Genomic DNA, 24,883 nt, shown 5'->3' on the forward strand with positions numbered 1-24,883 from the left:
ATCAGAAGTGAAAAGTTTTAGAAATGTAGACAAAATAGGTGATTTGGCTACCACATCACTTGCCATATAGGTGAGTTCAGTCGAACTGAGTCTGGTCGTACTATTTTGAATTATTTTGACTTTTTTGTGTTTAGGTGCTGACAAAAAACCCAAAATATGGCACCAATAGCTTGACTGAACTCTATTCGACTGGACTACCAGTGCCATTTCGATGCCACACAGGCGCCACATGGTGCCATGCAGCTCTGGCATAGTCTGACTGAACTCGGTCTAGGTGGACTTAGTCTAGCTGAACTTAGTCCAGCCAGACTACCTGTAGTTAGCCTGAAGTGTGACACAACTCCATGCTTTTACTCGAGACTTCAAGGCAAGAAGATCAAATCAAAGGTATCACTTGTAAATTTCACATTTCCTTAATTTTTTTAGCTTCTTCTCTTCAAGGGTAAGCTATCTATTCTAATCATCATTTTTGTAGTGGAGGTTAATTCCTACCAAGGGTTTGACTTATGCAAACCCCTATACAACCCAACACTTTTCCTCTCTTTACTACATGTAGGTTTCATATCTAGTACTAGAGAGTGACAGATTCGTAGAGTGTAGATTGAGACACATAGTTCTACATTGTAAACAAGAAGAAATCCCTGGTCTATGGAGTGACACTCTAGTGACAGATACTTTTTAACTAAATTTTTAGGAGAATGATCTACAGAGCACATTGATCTAAAATCTGCACATCACAATTGATGGAAACACCTCTGGTCTAGGAAACCTCACTCCAAAGGCTTGTACTTTTAGGTCCATATGTCATAAACAAGTTATTTTCTACACATCCTTTCCAACTGTGAGTATACTTCTTTTTTTTTAATTATGTATCATTTTTTTTATGCTAATTCTTGTCAATTTCCTAGTTTTTGCATCATTTATTATCTTCATCATATCCAATCATATCAATATGCAAAAGATAATAATCGATCACAAGTGCACATCTCTCCTAAGGGAATGAAATTGTGCCTAATTGATTGTTCTCCAATTAAATTGATGGGATTGGGAATAATTCCTCATTTGCATGTTTAGACTAGTGAACACCCATTTTCCTACTTTTCAAAAATATACATAAAATATAGTTTTGGGGGTTCTACCTCTGAAACACCATTAGGTTTCATGACCCTTAAATTCCTAACTAAGGGCCATCCCCTTGAAACCTACAAGGGGGTACCTCTCCTTGCAACCTCACACACTCAAATATAAACAATTAAAAAACATTATTGCAAGGTTGAGATACCATTTTCCTAGCACTTCAAAACTTAAAATTTGTTCCCCATTTCTATATTTGACGTGTCTTCCTTTTTATACCAACATTTTTTTATGTAATTTATCACTCAATTCAAGATTAGTATAAAATAATTGTACCTAACATAGAGAATAGGATATCATCAAACTCTCATACCAAATGAAAGAAAGTAGAGGTTTGGAGCATGCTTCCTACAGTAATCCATGAGAGAAGGTATGCGCAAAATTTAAATTAATCATATAACTACAAAAAGTCAAACTCAAAAGAAATATACTATTAAATAATGATAAGTATGTGGGAAAAATACTTTTAGAAGAGAAACCCACTCTCCAAAGCAATTTAATGCATTATCAATAGTCAAATATTATAATAGAATCAAAATTTAAGGTTTCATAGGAGTAACACCAATGAATTATATAGAGTAATTTTGAAATTTTGATAGCACATTGTAATACTTAAAAAAATTACTATTAAAACTTCTATATTAGTCACCCAATATATAAAAAGTCAAAATACATGAAACTATTAAATAGTAATTAAAAAATTAGACCTAAAAATACCCAATATGTGGTTCCCAAATTCCTAGTTAGAAATATAACACCCAAACCCAAGATTAGTCCACATGTTAAAGATAACATATTCCATATACCTTTCATAAGTTCAATCATAATCTATTCACCAAATTTGTGGATATATTTTCGCTCCATTATCTCCATTCAAAGATGTCTTATGATGTTTCATAACATGCTTTATAAGATGGTCAAAAAATACAACAGGATCTTAGATCTCTTTTATGAATCATAGATATTTTTATATTTTGAATGTGAGAGGCCTTTTTTTTGTAGTTCATAACTTTTAATTTGAGAGGCATCTTAGGATGCATTTTTGTTAAATTGTATTGATCAAAGAGATTTAAATATTGTTCATTTCTAAAAGAGATGCCAAACCATGTGAAATATTTATTTCCCAAACAACATGAAATATTTATTTTGGCCAAAAATGACTTCTACATAGCCCAAAAATTATTTTTCATTCTATAATCTAAAAACTTATGTAATGTTTATTATCTTAAGGTTAGAAACAAGGTTGATACACTTTTTTCTATCAAAATGTGATAAATAAAATTGAAAATATTTAATTTACTTTTGTAGTTGATAGATGGTTGTTTACTATTTTGATAATAACATTTGAACCATAATTTAGAATACTTATTTATTATATGTATTAGGAAAAAATGAAAAATTGAACTGGGTTGTCCTTATGGTTTGATGGTTTGATCTTGAACACGATGGATTCGATCTAAAGTTCTATAAATTTGATTTATCATGAACTAACCTATATTAGCAAATTATAGACTTTCAACACTTGTTCACCCTAAATTCTACAGGATATAGTGATTAAAAACATCTCATGATAATTGTTGGGTGATCAAGATTAAGCTCTAGTAGATTAGATCCTTTGATTGAACTACTTTGTAGATTTGACTGAAGATTCAAAGATGATATACACAAACATGTACATAGCCTATACATAGGTAATATATATTCTAATTTCTTTTTCCTTAAAAAAATGAAATGTATTCTAACGATTTTTCCTTATTCAGTCATATGAAATAATTGTATAATAAATATATTTAAATATCAAAATATATATTGAATTGATTTACAATAGCATGTAGAAAATATAATTAGTTTATAATTTAAATTTTTTTTTAATTTAAACCAAATAATAAATAATAATAAATTAATAATTTCAAAATATAAATCAAATATTTAAAAATGGATATAAATATGAAATACAATAATAAAAAATAAACAATAAATAGAAAAAAATAAATTGAAAATAAATAAAGATTAGGAGCAACTTGTTAATATACATATATAAAAAAAGAACTAAACTAGTTAAGAAAATAGAGTTGAAAACAAATAAAGAATAGCACCAACTAGGGGAGATGGCCCTATACATGTGCACCCTAACTTCATGCTTCTCAAAATCTCACGTGGACATTTCAAAACTTTCTCAATTTTATACAATAGCTTATTTGTCAAATCCCCTACTTTAAAATTCCATTTCTTGAGTCCACATGGCCAAATATGATACCACATCAACATGCATTTTTGTGAAGGTGTCCAAAATGGTTCCAAATTGTCATAGGACCAATAGGTGCGCACTAAGTCATGTTTACTTGTGCACTGTGTGGCATCACATGATTGGTTACTTTTTGAATTTTAAAGGTACTTTTTTGGGGATAAGCATTGACATGACATTTTTAGAGCACCACTATTGATCTCATTTTGTCCAAGTACTATAGCATGTATTGGTACCTGCTCACCTATTGACCCTCTCCTCTAGTTAATATCTAAAACAATAAGTAAATATCAAAAAACTAAAAAAGCTTGTTATTAATATTTAATTATATATATAGGTAAATAAAATTAAAGTTAAATGAAAATATAAATATTTCACAGTTAATGAGTTAAGTATCAATGGTCTCACCGAGTCTTTGAGGCATGAAATATTGTATTATTATATTCTTTCTACCTCTCTTTTCGATGATGCCTATATAACATCTAAGATACACCTTAGACTGTATTTATTAACTAATTGAAAATCAAATATGATAATCTTTTAATATTCAAATCAATAATTTTGCCGAGAGGCATCTACAATGAAATCAAAATGTTCGTAAACAAAAATCCATTTTTGAAACAATTTGACATGCAAATGACGGGTAAATGCATGAAATATGCCATGTTTCAGTTTTTATGAAGGTGTTATTTTATTACTCCAAATAAAATAAAATATCTCTCAACATATTTTACATATATTTTTTAAATATAAATATACTAGTTTAATATAACTTATAAAAGGCACACTTGACCATATTAATTGAAAATCTGAATACAACTAAATTCTAGGTACTGTTTATACATTGTCTCTCTTTTGAAATGCTAAGAAGTTTAGCGAATTGTAGCATGTACGGATTCACATCATAACGTAAGGCCTCCGCATGGTTGACTCACACCAATCCTGCCATCGGAGGAGATGACTTAACATGTTATATAGAAATTAGTGAAGCAAATTTTCTAGTGGTGTATTATTCATATTACCTCAACATAAAGATTATAGGTATGGCCAACAGAGCCAATTCTGGGTGTGAAGTTGGGGTGCGGATTGCGTTGGGTGCTCTTTTGTTTTGTGCTGCTGCCCTAGGAGAAGTGAAAGCTCCATCAATAAATATAGGTGCTATAATCGCGTTGAACACAACTAATGGAAAAATAGCTGAGACTGCTATTGAATTGGCGGTTGAAGACGTAAACAGAAACACCAGGATTCTGAATGGCACTTTCCTCAACATTCATATCCGAGACTCCAAACAAGATGCACTCACAGGCGTTTCTGCAGGTAACAAAACCTCCTCTTAACGGAATCGACTGTTTATTATTGCTCTCTTTTTATATTCATTTTTTTTTGGAATAAAACAGAATATTAATGGGTTGCCGTGTAATGGATATTGCAGCATTGGAGCTGATAAGAAAAGGATGTGTAAGCATAGTCGGCCCACAGACATCCGTGGTGGGTGAGTTCGTTGGGAATTTGGGCGTTGCAGCGCATGTTCCAATTGTGACATTTGGTGCAACGAATCCCTCTCTCTCCATGCATCGATACCCTTACTTCATTCGTGCAGTGCCCAATGATAAAATGCAAATGAAGGCAATAGCAAAGCTGATAGAGGAGTATAAATGGACGGATGTAGCGCTTGTGTATGTAGATGACGATTTGGGCATAGGGGCAATCCCGGCCTTAAACGATGCCTTGCGAGATGCGAGGGCCAAAATTGTTTTAAAAGCTGCAGTGCGTCCCCAGGCCAATGTCTCTTCAATAAGAATGCTTCTTCAGGATGAGTTGATCGGGCTGAAGTCGCGAGTATTCATCGTGCATATGGATGCTGAATTGGCCCTATTCCTGTTTTCCGAGGCGTACAAATTAAGAATGATAAGCAGTGATTATGTATGGATCATTTCCGACGGATTTGCCAATCTACTAGATTCCGTCGACGCTAATTCTTTCCTCTCTATGAATGGTGTGTTGGGGGTCAAAAGAAAACTCATACAAACCGACCAGCCAAGGCTGAATGAATCTGCTAAAAGATGGAAGCAGCGGTTTAGAGTCCAGAATCCTACAATACCAAACATGGAATTAAATGCCCGCGCAATTGTTGCATATGATACGGTATGGGCGCTTGCTTTTGCAATCGATCGTCTCCTGCATATGAAATCGTGCAAGGGTGGTTTCTCAGAGATCTCTAGTAGCACCAAAGTTTTGAATTTTAAGGTTTTTGACGGTGGAGACCAATTGCTTAAAGAGATCCTAGAGACAAACTTTCTCGGCCTGAGCAGCCCTGTTCAAATAAGTCGTGAAAGCGGAGAACCTTTGGAGTGCTCATATGATATAATAAATGTTGTTGAAAATAATTATAGCGTAATTGGGTCGTGGACAGAAAGGGACCTGAATATATCTTGGAAACGAGAGATTCATTGGGGCAGTGGATCAACAAAGACGCCACGCGGATGAAAGATACCTGCGCCAGGCAAGAAACTGAATATAGCGGTGCCTTGGCAGCAAGTATTTTCACCATTCCTCAATGTGAAACTAGATCATGACAGTCCAGGTGCACAAAACCAGACTAACGAGATTAGAGGCTTCTGTATTGATGTGTTCAAATCGATGCTCAAAAGATTGGATTATGAATTGCCCTTTGAACCGATACCTTATGGAACTGGCAGTGTCACTGCAGGCTACTATGATGATCTCGTCTACCAGGTCTATCTCCAGGTCAGTCGACTTATTTGTTCCTTTCTGCATTGTAAATCTATATTTCCAGCCGACTGACTGAAATTAAATGTGAAATAATTAACAGAACTTCGATGCGGTTGTGGGAGATGTAACGGTGCTTGCAAATCGGAGCAGGTATGTGGATTTCACACAACCGTATACGGAGTCGGGACTGATAATTATCGTAGCAATTTCAGACAAGCGATCAAGTGATTCCTGGGCCTTCCTGCACCCCTTTACTCCAGCCATGTGGATAACTACTGTTACATTTTTCATTTTCACGGGAGCTGTTGTTTGGTTTTTGGAGCACAGACAAAATCGGCAATTTAGAGGGAAACCAGTCTTGACATTCATCTGGTACTTCTCCTGTTCACACGCTATTTGTCTCTATACCATTATTCACAAATCACATCACATCATGAGTTTATATGATAGTTAAATATTGATTTAGAGCATTTTATTAATGGGTCTAGTGAATGTGTTTGCAATTATTTGCAAATTTGCTATTGTCGATTTCCTTACAACATACGAAATTTTCAGATTTTCCTGATTCAATTACTTCGTCTTTAATACGCAGGTTTTCATTTTCCACACTGTTTACGACTCAAAGTAACAAGATTATATCCCTTCTTTTCATGTCTGATGGTCAAACTATAGTGCAATTTTCAGTGCTTTAGAATTCTAATTTAATTTTGTTGATTGGGCAGGGGAGAGGATTGTAAGCTGTCTGGGTAGAGCAGTGGTCGCAATTTGGCTTTTTGTAGTTTTTGTGTTAGTGTCTAGTTACACCGCCAGCCTGTCTTCGATGCTTACAGTCAAACAAATTAATGTACCAAATGTTGAGAACCTTGAGTCTCTAATCGCCCAAAATTTGCCAATCGGGTATCACCAGGGATCTTTCATAGACAAGTATTTGGTACAACAGCTTGTTGTGGATGAAAGCGCACTTCGCCCATAGTCATCTGCACAAGAGTCCGCCGATGCACTGAAGAAGGGATCGAATAACGGAGGAGTGGCTGCCATATTTGAAGAGCAAATTATTTATTAAAGCTATGAGATTTCCACAATCCATTTTGTATTTCTAGTGTATTTTTTCTGGATTCAATTGTGTGAATAAAAAAAAATAAAAAATACACACAATTGAATCCACAAAAAATACACTAGAAAGAGCAAATTATTGCTTAAAATTTGTTTCTGTCAAAAGGATGCAATGACCTCTTAAAATTTAAAACAATTTAGACATTTTGTTGTTCTCAGATAAAATTGATACCAAGCATTTACACAAGTGGTCATACAATTTAGTTATTAATTTGTTTTGTATTACTTTTTCTCAAAATGTTAAGAGTTATATGGTGGGTGTTAATGTGCCAATAAATGGTAAAGGAAGAACCAATTAATGCAAGCAAGTGATTTTAAAGTTATATTCAACTCTACCAATGTCAAATACATTGTGAGAGACATCAATGATATATGTAGTCCCATGATATGCAAAAATCTGACACACGAAGCGAAAAATGTCAAATACATTGTGAGAGACATCAATAGCTAAGGTGTAAGCTTCGATTATAGATAGAGACTCACGTGGTGGTGGTGTGTAATGTTACTAAGTGGTTGATAGATACGGTGAACTTTCAAAAAATTTAACCATAGAATTTAGAAGAGTTGCTTCTAATGGATTACCATCTAAAAATGAGCTATCAGAAATAATTGATTTTAGACCCACCATGAAAAAATACAAAATGCAAAGATGGTTTCTAACATTGAAATGCGCCTTTTTAATGTTGTTTGAGCTTTAATATAAGCATTCCTACAAAAAAACACGATGAATAAATTTATGACGAGTTCACACAGATAATGTAGCATGTAAAACCATCTATTAATTCAAAACTATATCTCCAACTAGATTAGTGACAAACCTTTTAAATTTAAAACAATTGAGACATTTCATCGCTCTCAAATAAGATTGTTGCCAAGTATTTAAACAAATGGCTATACAATTTAGTTATTAATCTATTGTGCATAAATGTCTCTTGAAATATTGTAGTTATGGTGGGTGTTCATGTGTCAATAAAAGGTAGAAAGAAAACCAATTACTACAAGAAAGTGATTCCAAAGTTATATTCAACTCTTCCAAAAGTTTAAAGATAGTTAAAATATATATGGAGTCCCATGAAATGCAAAGATTTCGAAGCGTGAAGCTAGCTATGTCAGATACATCCTAAAAGAATTCAATAAGTAAATTTGTTTGGTGCACCCATTTGTAAACCAAAAAATTACAAAATTTTTTGATTGACAAAAAACTTTGGAATGAGACATTTATGTGGAGGGTTTCCCCACCTAAGAAATCCTATCAGCTAATTAATTAAAAATAAAAATGACAATGTATTATTTTTTATTGATAAGTAGGAGATATTTTCCACAGCAAGTCAAATTATGATATTTCTACCAGGATTCAACTGTGTAGTTTTTGAGTCAAACTCACTAACCCATGTTTCATTAGAAGTGGTTCACACAAACCCATCTCACTATAAATATTCCACAATGTATATTTACATTAATTATAAAGCACTACAAGAAAACTATAAAAAAATAAAATCACATTCCTAGGATCAGCGAATTGATAGTTGATCCTGACAAAGTAATCTATTTCTAAACAATATAAATCTGATCGGGCTACCATCAGATCAAAATTTATGAGGATAATATTCAAAAGATGTCTTTTTGTTTTGATTATGTAAAAACAGGTATTTGAAAGGTACCCGAACCTTGTACAAAGCAGGAGAGAGAACTGATAAAAAAGTGCCTGATCACTTCAAAAAACAAAATGATCCCACCGAAAGGGATCAACCTAACACAACATTACATAATAAAGTATCTCGGAACAGACAACAAGAAGCAAGCAAAAAGATAGCAAAGAGACCAGACCAGGGACAGCAACAGAAACTAAATACTATTCATAATTTCCTCAGCGTGAACAACCATTTGTTTCATGTTGTTCACTGAGGTCTTCAGATTCTCCAGCTCATGACCTTTGATGTCGCCTTTTTTCTTTGTGTGAGCTCTAGTCCTCCTTTCATGCCCTTTCTTGTTCAGCTGCTCTTTATCACCATCCTTCTCAGCATCATTCTCGAACCTGTTAATAAGGATGTTCATGTTGTCCACCGAGGATTTGAGGATTTGGAAATTTTGGTCGGCAATCTTCTTTACATTGAGCTCCAGTTTATCCATTCTGGTGCTGAAATCTTTCATTTTTTTTTCCATTTCCTTCGGATCTCCCATCTCGTTGACCTTTTTCTCTGTTACCATTATTTTACCAACCATACATTCAATAGCTTGAGCATTATGAAGCACGGCCACCAGTTCTTTAACATGATCCACCAAGGGCTTATCACCAACGGTAATTCTTGCAATGGCCTGTGTATCAGTTTTCAAACTATTAACATCCTTCACCATAGTAGCGATGGTCTCACAGAAGGCCTTAATAGTGTCTTTATCACCATTGTCACTTTTATCCCCTTTGTCCTCCTTGTGCAGGTTAGTGGTATTCATGGTCTCCAAATTTTCCATCATCGGGTTACCCTCCCCTTCTTTATCCTGACTATCCACCCCCTTGTTTTCTTCAGCCTCCTCTTTCGATTCAACCGGAATATGATTGAGGTTGGAATTGCTCCCCTTTTTAATGTTCTTTTTCTTTGCCTTCTTTCTAGTGGTTTTCCCTTTCCTTTTTTTAGCAGGTTTTTCCTCAAGGGATTCAGTAGCAGAGCTCGTCGTGTTAGAATCCATGATAATCCTCCTCTTCTTGGCCCTATTCCTCCCTTTCTTGCTTTTTTCCTCCGACTCTCCCTCAGTCTCCGAGTCAAAGTTGAAACCACTATCTTTACTTTCTGTAGTATCATCTCTAGCATTTTTTCCTTTGATAGGCTTTTCAATGCACTTCCCCTTTAGCATTTTATAAACCAGAACCATAAGCCCCTGGTGGAGGGCATGATCACCTTTAGGGTCCTTCTGGATTTCCTTTATGGTATGATCCATAGAACAAGCAAGGTAATAGGGAAGGCTAACTCTTTCTCCATGACGAAAATGATTAAGAAGAACGAAGTGATGCCCGTAGGCCCTGGTAAACCTATCGTCTAAGGTAATATATTCGATAGAAGCAAAGAGAACAAACCTCCAGGGCCTGCAAATTCTCTTTGGGGAGTGGTAGGAGTTGTCAATTTTGATCATCTTTTGCCTCTCACCATCCGTAACAGGAAACTTGTCTGCAGCTTTGTCAGATATTCCTCTGTCCCTGTAAAATTTCATACCCTCTGCAAACATCCTCGTGGCCTCGGCGATAACCTCTTCGTCAACATTCATCATCTGAGAACCAATCAGAATTTTTCCATTTTTCCTATTCTTGATGAAGTAAGTAGTAATTGTGGGGTCTTTCCCACTTAGTCGTTCCATGAAAACATTCATTCCTCCCTGCTGGAGGATATCCCAAACTTCATCATTCTTTCTCCAGTCCAAGCAGGAAGCAAGTTCAAATCTCTTCTTGTTACCTCCCATTTTTCCAGCTCCTTCCTTGCAATGCCTTCTCTTGATTTGATAACTTCTCCTCTGGTTTCTGTGGTTATTCTATAAGAGCACCTAGAATCCATGCCAATTGATTATGATAAGACACCTATTTAAAAGCTCCTTATCACCAAACGAGCCCTGCATCGAAAAAGGCAGAAAGAACATTAGAAATAATGATTAAAAGTACCATGTTGCCCTATATAGCTTTGGTCTTGATTGAGCAAGGATTTCATTTCGCTTGCAATCTCCATTTCCCCATAATTAGTAATGATGTCTCCTGGCTGGCAGGCCAGGTTGGCCGCCCAGTTAGCACAAGAGTTGGCCTCCCTGTATACATGTGTAAAAACACACATGTCAAACTCTTTGCTAATTTTCCTAGTGGCTTTAATAGCATTACTAATAGACTAAGATGGCGGGAATTTCATATTTAAACAGTTGATAATGTTTAAGGAGTCTCCTTCACACCAAACTTTAGCTCATTTGGCTTCCTTGGCAAGGATCATTCCATGATAGGCCGCCATGGCTTCGGCCACATGATTAGTTTGATCTCCTATGGAGATACATTTAACTATTTTACATATACCCCATTCATCCCTAAGGACCACTCCACATCCAGCAACCCCAAGGTTACCCTTAGAGGCCCCGTAAATATTGATTTTCATCCATCCTCCAGGCGGGCTGATCCATCTCACTCCCTCTCTAGGGTTGCTCTGAACACTCTCTTAAGCCTTTAGTCTCCACTTTTTATAGATACAATGATACTCCTTAGTATGAGGATTATCCAAACCACCTATGATATTCATATTTTCTACTATGCTTCTTCTTATTTTTTCAAACACAATTTTAGCCTTAATAGTCTTTTCCCTAAAAATTATATCATTTCTCTCTTTCCAAAGGCCCCAACACATGTGGGGTAAAGCAATTTTCCATAATAAGGTTGTGGTTTTGTTTTTTGAAGGATGATGACAAGATTTGAAGATTTCTTGAATTGAATTAGGGAAGCTCCAACTAATATTAAATTGATCCAGACAGCTTCCCCAAACATCAGCAGAGAAGGGACAATAGAAGAGCATATGATTTACAGTTTCCTCATTCTACTTGTAGAGACTACAAAAGCTAGGCATACTGATACCTCTTTTTCTGATATTCTCAATAGTTAGAATTTTATCTTGAAGGGCTATCTAAAAGAAAATATTGATTTTGGGGGTGAGGCCTCTCACCCAAGCTTTGGCCCAGCGAGGACTTTCCATGTTCCTGAACTGTTGATGATATAGAGAAATCACTGAAAAAGAACTACTAGCTGTGAGTTTCCAAATTATTTGGTCTTCTTCTTCAATCCTCACCATGGAATTCATAACTTTGTTCAAACTACCTAATGACTGATCCACTTGAGATAAGTCTTTCCACTGTCCATCTTTCCAGTAATCTTCAACCTTGGGTCCAAATCTTTCCTTGCATTGGTTTTGATATTTGTTCCACTCAGGGTTTCAATTCAAAGGGGAGTCCAGAAGCCAAGGGTCCTCCCAAAACTGAATAAGATTCCCTTTCCCCAACTTCCACTTAGTACCTTTGATAATTAAATCTCTAGTACTAGAAACATTTTTCCAAATATTGGAACCAATAGGGATGATCTTCGCTTTGAGGAAACTTTGAAGATTTGGGCATTGGCTTTTGTATTTGTTGTCCCATATTTTTTTCCACTCTCCTTGATTGCTATATCCTCTCCAAATCTGCTTAGCCATGAGGTGATCATTTATGTCTCTTATTCTTCTAAGGCCAAGACCTCCTTTATTCTTAGGCTTACAAACCTTCTCCCAAGCAATTAAGTTCAATCTCTTCTTCTCTTCCACCCCTGTCCATAAGAAGGATCTTTGAATCTTTTCAATGGCCTCAGCATACTTAGCTGGAATCCTGAATAGACTGATGGCATAGAGGGGGATACTTTGAAGAGTGGATTTAAGCAGTTGGACCTTACCTGCTTGACTAAGGAGAGCTCCTGTCCATCCAGACAACTTTTTGTGGAATTTATCCACCAAGGCTCCCCAGAAGGTGTCTGGAGGTTCAAGGCCTAAGTGGAGCCCCAAATAAGAAGCAGGCAGACTACCAATTTGGCCTCCTAGAATGTTACTAATTTTAATCCTCCTTCTCTCCGGGGTGTTGATAAAATAAACAAAGCTTTTAGACAAATTAATTAACTGACTAGTGGCTTCTCCATAGTTATCCAAAGCCTTTTTTAGTCTTCTAGAGTCCTTGACAGTGGCTTTTCCCATTATTATAGAATCATCAACAAACTGCTGATGTGAGCATATTTGATTAGCCGAAGAAGGATTCAAACTGCAAAACTCCCTTTTCTCAACCAGCTTACCAATACATCTCCCCAAGCATTTCGCCATGATGATGAAGATCACTGGAGATAGAGGATCCCCTTGCCTGAGACGTCTTGAGGCTTTAAAGAAAGGAGAGGGGGAGCCATTCATTAAAACAGAGAAAGAAGCTGAAGAAACAAGCTGTTTGATAAGGCTGACACTTCTAGGACTAAAGCCAAAAGTAGAGAGAGCATCAACCATAAAATCCCAATCCACTTTGTCATAGGCTTTAGAGAGATCTAGTTTTTAAAAAAAACCTTCTTTTTTAGAAAAAGTCAGTGAGTGGATATTTTCATGAACAGAGATTATAGAATCCAAAATTTGTCTTCCTGGGACAAAACCGCTTTGCTGAGGCGAGATGATGGAGGGTAGCAGCTTTAGAATTCTAGAGGTTAGGACCTTAGAGATAATCTTATAGAGAGAGTTGCATAAACTTATAGGTCTGAAAATATCCATAGAGTCTGCCCCCATCTTTTTGGGAATGAGAGCAATAAAAGTACCATTAACTTCTTTTAACAGTTTTCTAGCACCAAAAAACTCTTTCACAGCTCTGGTGACATCATCTCCTATAATATGCAAGTACCTTTGGAAGACAAACATGGGAAATCCATCCGGGCCAGGGGCATTATTGCCTTCAAAGGAATTGACAGCTCTTAATATTTCTTCATGGGAAGGGATAGCCGACAAATTATCATTTTGATCCTCCCCCAAAATGGTAGGTATGCTATCCAAAAGTTCCCTCTGTGCCTGCATTTCCAAATTTTGATCCTTAGCAAGTAAGTTAGAGAAAAAATCCATAGCAACCTTGCTCAAGGAATCATCATCAACAACACATCTGCCATTCACTTTAATCTGAACAATTCTATTCATGGCCTTGTGTCTTAAGGTGGACATATGGAAGTATTTAGTGTTCTTGTCCCCCTCCTTTAACAAAACATTCCTCGATCTTTGTTTCCAATAGGTTTCCTCTTTTGCTATTATATCATGATATCTCATAAGAATAGCATCTTCAGTATTTCTAGACATATTAGTGTACCCATTGGTCTGTATCTCATCTTGGATTTCCTTGAGCTCTAAGAGAATTGTAGTTTTTGAGGTAAAGATGTTCCCAAAGCAATCCTTGTTCCACTTCTTAACATTATCTTTAACATTCTTCACCTTTTTGACCACTTTGTACATGGCATTCCCTTCAATACTGACCTGCCACCATTCCTTAATCTTACTTTCTAGATCCGGGTGTCTGGTCCACATTTTTTCAAATCTATAAGGGAAATGTCTCCTTCTATTCTTAACTTCAGCCGTGAAGGTTATGGGGTAATGATCTGATCCAGCCCTTATGTGAGAGGATAAAAATCATTCATGAAGATTATACCAATCTAAGGAAAGAAGAGCTCTATCGAGTCTAACCTAGATCAGATTCTCACCACTTCTTCTATTGGTCCAGGTGTATTGGACTCCTTGCAGCTCCAGATCATGAATTGCATTTTTGTTTATGAAGTCCATAAAGTCCAGTCTGTTGTCCAGATTAGCTTGACTCCCTCCCTTTTTCTCATTTTCCTTCAAGGGAGTATTGAAATCTCCCATAATTATCCAACTGTCCTCAACAAACCTACTTCTCAGCCCAGTAAGATATCTACACATCTCACTTCTACCATTCTTTGTGTTGGGGGCATAAATGTTAGTTAGAACCCAAGTTGTACCATTCTTAATGTGCTTAAATCTTATACAAGCCAGATTGTTATCCTGAATCAACACCTCTCCTTCTACATTGTTTTTGTTCTAGAAGGTAACAATTCCTCCCGATGCACCTTTTGAACTACCTCCACTGGCTCCACCATTTTTGAACATATTCAAACTTTCAACTTTATCTTTAACCATCTTAGTTTCTTGAATCAAAAAAATATCAAGGTTTTTATCTCTAATCATATTTTTAACTAAATTATGCTTGTGGGGACTATTAAGTCCCCTAATGTTCTAGGATATGATTTTCATGGAATTTTAGAGATACCTGCCTCAAAGATGGTTCTTTGGGTACCATCTGCTAAGTTCCTACTTGTTTCCAAACATCTTTTCTTATCATTTGAGTGTCTTCCTGGAGAAGTATGTTGTGCTCCCACATCACCAAGCCTGCTTCTGGTGTTTCTAGTCATCGTACTATTGACTAAGTTGTTATTCTTTTTTTTTGCTTGTTCCTTATTTTATCCTCTACTGCTTCTTCATCCTCCTGCTTTGTTTCATTCTTCCCCAGTGCCTTTTTTATGTCTTCCTCATCTCCCCATTTTGTATCTTGTTCTTCCAATAATGCCAACTTTCCCTTTGCTGGGGTGGTTAGAGAAATTTCCGATAGCCCTTGGCCCAAAACGGTATCAGGTTGGGCCTCCTGGAACCAATCTATTTCTTTTTCTTGATCTTGAGATTCTGAAACAAGGTTAACGTTATCTCCTTCCTCTTTGTCTAAGGATTTTTTTTTTTTTATCTGGGACTAGCTCTTTCTTATCCTCTTTCGGTTCTTCTTGTTGAGTGTTGTCTTTTTCTTTGTACTCTGAGTCCCCAACATTCTGCTCTGGCATCTGAGTCTTTAGTTCATTACCCACTTCGCTGATAATTTCTTCCTCCACCCGTCCTATCTAAGACTGATTCTCCTGATTAAGATCATTGGACTCCAAGGCTTTTAGTGGCTTGTCTACTTTTATCCAGACCTTAGTTTGGGGGAAGGGTTTATCCTCCATATTTGGACATTTTTTTGCCCAGTGTCCAACCTTTTTACAGTGGAAACAGGCAAACGGGATTGTTTCATAGACAATATTTTGCTTCCACTTTCCTAGTTTCAATTCTATCTCTATTTCCTCTGGCATGTCTTCTTCTGGATGTCGTGACCTGGTCAATAGCGATAAGCTCCCCAAAGGTATTAGCTATTCCTGCAAAAATGTCTTCCTCCCAAAATTCCATTGGGAACCCAGGGAGCTTGACCCACACCGGGACTTGGACCAGAATTTTTTTCCTTTCGCTACATTAGGGTACCACTTCTGGATGTACATAATGTATTTACCTATTGTCCAAGATCCACTGCAAAGAATGTTTCTTCTATCCTTATCACAGGAAAAAGAGAAAGATAGACAGCCTTTGTTCATTGCTACCACATCAGCCTGACCTTTCAGGTTCCACTTTCTTTTGACAAATCCACGAACTATTTCTATATTGGGTCTGGACCCAAAAAAATTACCAATCAAAGTGTTTTCCATTCTAGCAATGTTTTGATCTATGATTTGATCTGGAACAATGATAGAAAACTTGCCTTGAGACACATTTGAGGAGTTTTTAACAGGAGGCGATGAGGACTTACCTTTAGGCTTAACCCCAAACAGCGAGGACCACTTATGTGTCTATCCATTGGGTCCCCCCTTTGGGTCCCTTGATGGAAGAACCTTTTCCGAGTGATCTTTTCCTTCCACCGTGTTCTCTGAGACACAAATCTCTTGTTGTCCTTGGGCTCCTTCCGAGTTGTCATCTTTTGTCCTTGAAGTTTGAACTCGCCCTTTCTCGCTCTCATCTGTTAACCGCTCTTCACATGGTGTTGGACCTCCCCCTGGGTCCCCCAAAACCACGGGATCATCAGGGTCCTTTCCATCTGAACCCCCCCCATCTGCAGGAATCTCTATGTCATCTGCCACATGCTGTCCCGATGTCAATCCAGAGCTCCCGCTCAAATTTTAATTCTGCATCCAACCGCCCATGCTCTCGCTCTTCTCTTATCTTGAAAGTTATGCATCATAAAGATGTCTTTTTGTTGCCATTGTGGGCACTAAGAATTTTTTTCCTTCTATTTGGCTTGACAATTATCTTAGTGACCTTCCAATCAAGCATGGATTAAATTTTTGACAACCAACTAGAAATGAAATCATTGTGTTCTTTGATGACATTTGATCTCTTGTAAGATATGGAAATAGTAATTATTACATACTGATGAAGTGTTAGGATTCTATAAATAAAAACATTGTTTGGTAAGGAATTAAAGTGAGTTATTCATAACAAAGATCCTATATCTAGGGCATATAATCAACATGAAGGTAGTATAGGTGGACATGGAGAAGATCAAAACCATTAAAAATTGATCTCCCCTAAGAACCTTGACATAACAATGAGGATTGTGTATCATTTCTAGATTTTATAAGAATTGATTTGAGGGTTTCTCCCACTAGTCACACCTTTAAATAACTTAACCAAATCAAAAAAATTGACATAAATTAAGGATGCATAATATTTGATGGACTAAAAGAGGTAATGAGCTTGTTATGTTAGCAATTTGGGGTTTCACCTTTCCTTTCACTTTGCAATGTGATATATTGGGAGAAGGTATGATAGTTATGCTCATGTACAACAACCATATGAATGGTTTCAAGAGAAAAGATCGTAGAGGTCAAAATATAGTTCTTCATTTATGATAATAAAAAGGTTGATAATCATGCACATATTTCTCAAATTTGGGAAATACTTGGTGGGTCAAATTTACAATAAAAAAATATCACGAGGTAAAGATGTATTCTCAATTAAAAAAAATAAATGAGATAGAAAAAGTGAGAGAGAAAAATACAAGCATATGATTTTTATGTAGATTGTAAAGGGTGTTCAGACTTGTTCTAAGTCGACTTAGCATGGCGATGTAGCCAAACAAGGTGAGGCCTATTTTAGCTATGTTTTATAGCACTTGCAGGTCACAAAGAAGTTATATTTTTTTTACAGCTTGTTGTTGAGGTGATAAAAAAAAAAATTAACTTATCATTATAGAGGTGGTCATTCTTCTATTCTTTGGATGTTGCAAATTGAAAAAAATAAGGATTGATATAGAGATTAAAGAAAATAAGACCTCAAACACTAATTTGGTATACACAAGCTAGAACTAAAATTGAATCAAATTAGTTTGTGAGAGCTTTTATTCATAAGATTGAACTTATATGATTTTATGTTATTAATATAGATGAGGATAGTAGTAGGGGAGAGGGATCATTAGTCATGTAAGTTAACTTTTTTAACATATAGTTATTACAGGAATATCTTAAGACCTTATTTTAAGAAATATAAATTGGACATTTATCTAACTACAACTAAGATTTGGAGGTGTTATTCATCACGCAAGTAGTCAAAATAGCACGTATAGTTTGAAGTGTCCTAACATGACTTTTAAAAGATTCTACTAAAATTTAATGTAAACATCTCTAATAGTTGAACAAAATAATATCATTTTTTGTTAGTGGAATATCATATTTTTATTTAAATTATAAGTTATATGCAGCATAAATGGATTGAATAGCTCTTAGTAATCATAAATCTTTGTTAACACTACCTTTTATATGCAATAAAAATGGACCAATAGTCAAACACTAAAACCTTTTGACAATTCTACACATTTCATGAAAAAAAACAAGGTATTTGTCATGTTCACCTTTTATATTTGCAATAGGACAGATTATTAACATGAAATACTCTAATTCATATGCATTGCTACTCCAATAGTTGTACACATAGGAATGATATTTTTCACTATGACAACAATACTAGTTTAAATGAACATGTTATTTTATTGAATGGGCATCTTGTTTTATAAATGACACTTATAGTGGATAGTTATGATATTTAAGGCAAAAAAAAATTGATTTTAGTTGTTAATGGATACATTTATTCTTTTTTTATATAACATTCATAGGCTCCCATATGTTCAAGTATGTGTCCAATTTGACCAACATTTGTTTTTTCTTTTATTTGCATATGAATTATGTTTTTTAAAATATATGGTATAAATATGTGACAAGATTGGATATTATATGTACAAGTGGGTGTATTTTAAGTATAAGTACTACTGACCCTCTCTCCAGTAAAATAAGTTGTGTATTTTAGTTTATGGAAATTAGGAGTAGTTAAATTTTGATTATAGCTTTTAGAATTTGATCATTTATCAACTATTTAGACTTTATAAAAATTTTACACTTCCTAAATTTAAACCATATTTTTTTAAAATAATAATAATTTAATATAAATATTAAATACACTAATAAAAAAAAAAAAAAATTAGCCTTATCATATGTTTGAGGATCATTGGTCTTCATTATGGTTGTCATTAGAGCATAATTAACTTGATGAGTCTTTTGATAAATTTTTTGAAGACTCTTGTTCTTTAAAGCATTGGACCTCAACTATATCAAAAGTTTCCTTTGAACATTCATTGGTTTCATAAAAATTAGAAGATTCATTATTATCTATGACCACTAGTGGAATAGGAGAGGATTTTATCATATCTTCAAATCCTTCATTAAACTTAACATTCCTACTTTTGAACACATACTCCACACTAGGATCATACAACCTATATCCTTTCCTTTGATCATTATAACCCACACAGAATGCACTTAACACTCCTCTTATCAATTTGCTTTCTCTAATCTCATTTGGTACATGTGCAAATGCTTCACATCCAAATACTTTGAAATGCTTAATATTTGCTAAAAAATTGTATATACCATCACTCTTAATTCCAGTTGTCACTATTTTATATCCATCATTAATATTCTTGATTAAACACTTATCACAATAGAACTCCACTTTATAACCATGTTGAGTTATTTGACTTATTGAGAGAAGATTTTTGGTCAACTTTGGTACAAGATTCACATCTATTACTGTCCATTTTTTACCATCATTTCCTTTCATTGAAATTGAACCTATTCCTTCAATTGCATGTGGACTATCATCAACAAGAAATATTCTTGCACCTTTACTCTATTCTAAGTTGTTAAAGAAATTTTTATTGTAGGCCATATGTTGATTAGCTCCTGAATCAATATACCATGTGTCACTTGAATTTCCTTGAGTAACCAAAGAAGCTATCATTATATTATGATCACCGTCTTCTTGAAAAAAAATTAATTGCCTTCTTTGAATAAATCTCCTTTGTCCGTATGATTTCTTAAGACATTGATCAGTTTTATGCCCTTCTTGTCAACAATTGTAACATATGATAGCATTTTCTCTTTTATAATTACTTTTGTAATTCCTCCATTCATTTTGTTGCTTTTGAAAACAATCTCTTTGTTGATAATTTCCTGATTGATTCCATTGTTTATTATTTCTATATTGATTTCTTTGATTTGATTTTTGATTTTGGTATAATTTACTTTGAGTATAATTCTTATATTTTGTATTGACCACAAATGCTTTGGATCTAAATTACAAAAGCATATGCAAATGTTATTCCAAAATGCTAATGCACAATTGATTAAAATAAACAACTGGTTAATATATAATTACATATGTACATACCATGTGAATTAGTAGACTAATAATAGTCTCACCCAAGTTTTTCAACGGGTGGAATACTGTACAATTCTATTCTTTCCGTCCATCTTTTCCCTGTTCAGCTCTTCGGAAACTGCGAGTAAAATAATACGAAGTTTCGCCCATTGACAAAAAATGTGTATAGGTACATTGTTTGAATCAAATTGTCGTATTTTATGACTAACGAAAAGACAGATCCATTGTAACACTCTTTGGGAAAGTGCGAGGAAAATGGTAAGAAGATTCGCATATTACCCAAATTCGTAAAGATTGTCTGAATCAAATAGTCAACAATTTATGAATAACCCAAGTATGGAACGACACCTATTGTCGGTAACGTGAAGATCCCGCCTAATCGAGTCAGTCAACACCCTTCCTGCCATCGGAGGAAATAAGTTAACATTTATGTTAACTTTTCAATGAAGCGTTTCTAGCGTTCGATTATGCAAAATTACCTCACCATAACAGCGTAAAGTATGGCCAGCAGAGGCAATTATGGGTATGAAGTTGCGGTGCGGATTGCGTTGGGAATTCTTTTATTATGCGGGGCTTCCTCTGGAGAAATGAATGGTTCATCAATAAACATAGGTGCTATAATTTAGTTAGACACAACTAATGGAAAACTAGCTAGGACTGCTATTGAATTGGCGGTTGAAGACGTAAATAGAAATACCAGCGTTCTGAATGGCACGATCCTTAATATTCATATCCGAGACTCCAAACAAGATGCACTGACAGGCGCTTCTGCAGGTAACAAAACCTCCTCTTAACCGAATACATCTGTTTATTATTGCTCTCTTTTTGTGTTCCTTTTTTTTTTTTTTGAAATAAAACAGAATAGTAATGGGTTGCTGTAATGAATATTGCAGCATTGGAACTGATAAGAAAAGGATGTGTAAGCATAGTCGGTCCACAGACATCCGTGGTGGCTGAGTTCGTTGGGTATTTGGGCGTTGCAGCGCATGTTCCAGTTGTGACATTTGGTGCAACAAATCCCTCTCTCTCCATGCATCGATACCCTTACTTCATTCGTACAGTACCCAATGATAAAATGCAAATGAGGGCAATAGCAAAGCTGGTAGACCTGTATAGATGGAGGGATGTGGCACTTGTGTATGATGATATGGGGACAGGGGCCGTCCCCGCCATAACGGATGCCTTGAGAGAAGTGGAGGCAAATATTGTTTTGAAAGCTGCAGTGCCTCCCCAGGCCAACGTCTCTTCAATGAGAAAGCTTCTTGAGGATGAGCTGATGGGGTTGGAGTCGCGAGTATTTATCGTGCATATGCATGATGATTTAGCTTTAATGCTGTTTTCCGAGGCGTCCAAATTAGGAATGATAGGCAGTGAGTATGTATGGATCATTACCGATGCATGTGCCAACCTACTGGACTGGTTCAATATTACTTCTCTCCTTTCAATGAATGGTGTGTTGGGGATCAGAAGAACACTCCCACAAACCGATCAGCGAAAGATGAATGAATTTGCTAAAAGATGGAAGCAGCGGCGTAGAGCACAGAATCCTACAATACAAAAACTGGAATTAAATGCCCGTGCACTTGTTGCATATGATACAACATGGGCGCTTGCTTATGCAATCGATCATCTTCTGCGTCAGGGATCGTTTAATGGTGGTTTCTCAGCGACCTCTAGCAGCACCGAGATTTTAAATTTCAAGTTTTTTGACGGTGGAGAGGATTTGCTTAATCAGATTCTTGACACACGTCTTGGCCTTAGTGGCCCTGTTCGAATAAGTCGAGAAAGGGATGAATCTTTGGAGTGCTCATATGATATAATAAATGTGATTGGAAATAGTTATAAAGTAGTAGGGTCGTGGACAGAAAAGGGCCTGAATATATCGTCGAAACACGTAGTCCATTGGGGCGGTGGATCAAGAAAGACGCCACGTGGGTGGGTGAAACCTGCGCCAGGCAAAAAATATAAAATAGCGGTGCCTTGGCTGCGAGGGTTTACACAATTCATCCGAGTAAAACCAGATCTTGCTAACGCTGGTGCACAAAACCAGATTTATGAGATTACGGGCTTCTCCATTGATGTGTTCAGCTCAGTGCTCAAAAGAATGGACTACAAATTGCCCTATGAATTGATACCTTATGGAACTGGCAATGTCACTGCGGGCTACTATGATGACCTCGTCTACCAGGTCTATCTCCAGGTCAGTTAAGTTCTCTTCATTTATGCATTGTAAATCTATATTTCCAATTAGCCCACTGAAATAAATTTTGAAAACCCGAGCAGAAATTCGATGCGGTTGTGGGAGATGTAACGGTGCTTGCAAATCGTAGCAAGTATGTGGATTTCACACAGCCGTATACGGAGTCGGGTCTGATAATGGTGGTAGCACTTTCAGACAAGCGATCAAGTGACTCCTGGGCCTTCCTGCGCCCCTTTACTCCAGCCATGTGGATAGCTACTTTTACATTTTTCATATTCACGGGAGGTGTTGTTTGGTGTCTGGAGCACAGACAAAATAGGCAATTTAGAGGGACGCCTCGGAAACAAGTCTTCACACTCATCTGGTACTTCTCCTCACTCTCTCTTTGTCTATAATTCTATACATTATTCACAGCGTTAGTTTATATAATATTTGTATATCTATCTATAGCATTTTATTGATGGTTAAGCTTAAACAGTCTGCAGCTTCTCGTGAGTGTGTTCACTGTTATGTAGAGAGAGAAACCACCCAAATAGTTCATACTGTTTGTTATGACCACAGATGAGAACACAGTGGAATACATTCATCTATCCAATGGATTTGGATAGGTTATATGTAGTTAATTTAAAATTAAATTATTCTAACATTCATTTATTGTATTTGAATTTGAAAATGTTTCTTAAATAAAATGCGTACGTATTTTGTTCTGTATGTGATAATTAAGCCTCATCGAATATTTATTTACAAATTTATAATTGTCAATTTTTTTATTTCTGATTCAATTACTTGTCTTTAATATGCAGGTTTTCCTTTTCCACCCTCTTCACTACTCAAAGTAACCAGATTTTATCCCCGTGTTTTCATTACTAATGGTCAAACTAAAGTGCAATTTACATCGCTTAAAAATCTAAAATTAATTTTGTGCGTTGCGCAGGGGAAAGGATTGTAAGCAGCCTGGGTAAAGCAGTGGTCCTTATTTGGCTTTTTGTAGCTTTTGTGTTAGTGTCTAGTTACACCGCCAGCCTGTCGTCGATGCTTACTGAGAGAGAAATTGTGCCGAAGGTTGAGAGCGTTGAATCTCTGATCACCCAAAATTTGCCCATCGGGTATCGACAGGGATCTTTCATAGACAAGTATTTAGAACAACAGCTCGGTGTGAATAAAAGCGTACTTCGCCCATATTCATCTGCACAAGAGTATGTCATTGCACTGAAGAAGGGACCTAGTAACGGAGGGGTGGCTGCCGTATTTGGTGGGCAAACTATTGCCGAAAAAATATTTTTGTCAACAGGATGCAAAGACTTTGAGAAACTTGGTCCCACGTACAAAACGGGAGGCTTCGCATTTGTAAGTCTAGAAATTTTCCTGTAATCGCAGACTCGTTTAACTCACAAAACAATATGATTGATTCATATTGTATGTGCAGGTGTTTCCAAAGGGGTCTCCGCTGGTTTCAGACATCTCCAAGGCTATATTAAATCTTTCAGAAAGCAAAGATATGCAAGAAATTCGAAAAAGGTGGCTCCACTCAAGTGAAAGCAAATGCAGCTTGGAGTCTGGTGGAGTCGAATCAAACAAATTGAGCCTCAAAAACTTTTGGGGAATATTTTTGCTGACAGGATGTGTATCTTTTCTCACCCTTGTCTACTATTTGTGTCGCTTGATCTATCGATTTGTGCACAAAAATGAAAATTCATCTCATGTTAACTCTGTATCCACCCGATTGCGAAAGTTTGCCAATTATGCAGACAAGAAGGAGATCTCAACACCAAAAAGAAAGAGATATAAGACCGCCTCTTTGCCAAAGGAAACCTCCGCTTCCATTTCCTCTGAAAGTCGTCCTTGAACGGGACATATATGACCTGTTGTTCAGGATGCTCTAATTAATCTAGTAGAATTATGCTGGTTTTCGAAATATATGTAGATCAATAATGGTTATAACTGATGCACACTACTCACCACCATGCAATTCATGCACAGTTTTTTCAAGACTCGTTTAATATGCAAACTATGCGATGTTCTTTCCAAGACGAATTTTAGATACAACATTGCATGAAGTTCTTTGAAATTTTTTATTAGTAAAACATGAACAGGTTTATGGTTTCAAATTGCCTCATGAAGTTCCTTGTTCTGTTCGTAGTCTTTGAAAACACAACAAATAAAAATTAAAGATATATTTTTATTTATCTAATTTCTATTACATCATGATTCATTTCAACATAAACAATATAAAAGGCAGTACTTTATAAAGGTTGCTGCCTCTAAAACACAAGAGTTTAACAGTTACCTACATCACAAATCACAAATAAAGAAAGCTATAAATCATAGAAA

The 24,883-nt window shown here is 35.9% G+C and overlaps 2 protein-coding genes across 2 annotated transcripts; both read left to right on the forward strand.

The window, feature by feature from the left end:
• Positions 1–4,422: 4,422 nt before the first annotated feature.
• Positions 4,423–6,862, forward strand: LOC131044191 (glutamate receptor 3.4-like). The gene is made up of 5 exons (XM_059210505.1): positions 4,423–4,696; positions 4,812–5,773; positions 5,915–6,127; positions 6,213–6,484; positions 6,835–6,862. The coding sequence occupies exons 1-5, from the start codon at positions 4,423–4,425 to the stop codon at positions 6,860–6,862; spliced, it is 1,749 nt and encodes a 582-aa protein (XP_059066488.1).
• A 13,990-nt stretch (positions 6,863–20,852) lies between these two features.
• On the forward strand, positions 20,853–24,588 carry LOC131044192 (glutamate receptor 3.3). The gene is made up of 7 exons (XM_057977466.2): positions 20,853–20,888; positions 20,979–21,126; positions 21,246–22,552; positions 22,636–22,916; positions 23,356–23,387; positions 23,487–23,899; positions 23,979–24,588. Exons 1-7 carry the CDS (start codon positions 20,853–20,855, stop codon positions 24,396–24,398), a joined length of 2,637 nt encoding a protein of 878 aa, XP_057833449.2. The 3' UTR covers positions 24,399–24,588.
• The last annotated feature ends 295 nt before the right edge of the window (positions 24,589–24,883 follow it).

The sequence above is a fragment of the Cryptomeria japonica genome, chromosome 8 (assembly GCF_030272615.1).
Source record: "Cryptomeria japonica chromosome 8, Sugi_1.0, whole genome shotgun sequence".
Lineage (NCBI taxonomy): Eukaryota > Viridiplantae > Streptophyta > Pinopsida > Cupressales > Cupressaceae > Cryptomeria > Cryptomeria japonica.

What these genes read in the sequence shown, in the direction of transcription:
- LOC131044191 (XM_059210505.1), top strand. Translation starts at nt 4,423, where the DNA reads ATGGCCAACAGAGCCAATTCTGGGTGTGAAGTTGGGGTGCGGATTGCG. An exon ending in ACTCACAGGCGTTTCTGCAG is followed by an intron (nt 4,697 to 4,811) that starts GTAACAAAACCT and finishes TGGATATTGCAG; the next exon opens with CATTGGAGCTGATAAGAAAA. An exon ending in TCTACCAGGTCTATCTCCAG is followed by an intron (nt 6,128 to 6,212) that starts GTCAGTCGACTT and finishes AATAATTAACAG; the next exon opens with AACTTCGATGCGGTTGTGGG.
- LOC131044192 (XM_057977466.2), top strand. Translation starts at nt 20,853, where the DNA reads ATGGCCAGCAGAGGCAATTATGGGTATGAAGTTGCG. An exon ending in ACTGACAGGCGCTTCTGCAG is followed by an intron (nt 21,127 to 21,245) that starts GTAACAAAACCT and finishes TGAATATTGCAG; the next exon opens with CATTGGAACTGATAAGAAAA. An exon ending in TCTACCAGGTCTATCTCCAG is followed by an intron (nt 22,553 to 22,635) that starts GTCAGTTAAGTT and finishes AAACCCGAGCAG; the next exon opens with AAATTCGATGCGGTTGTGGG.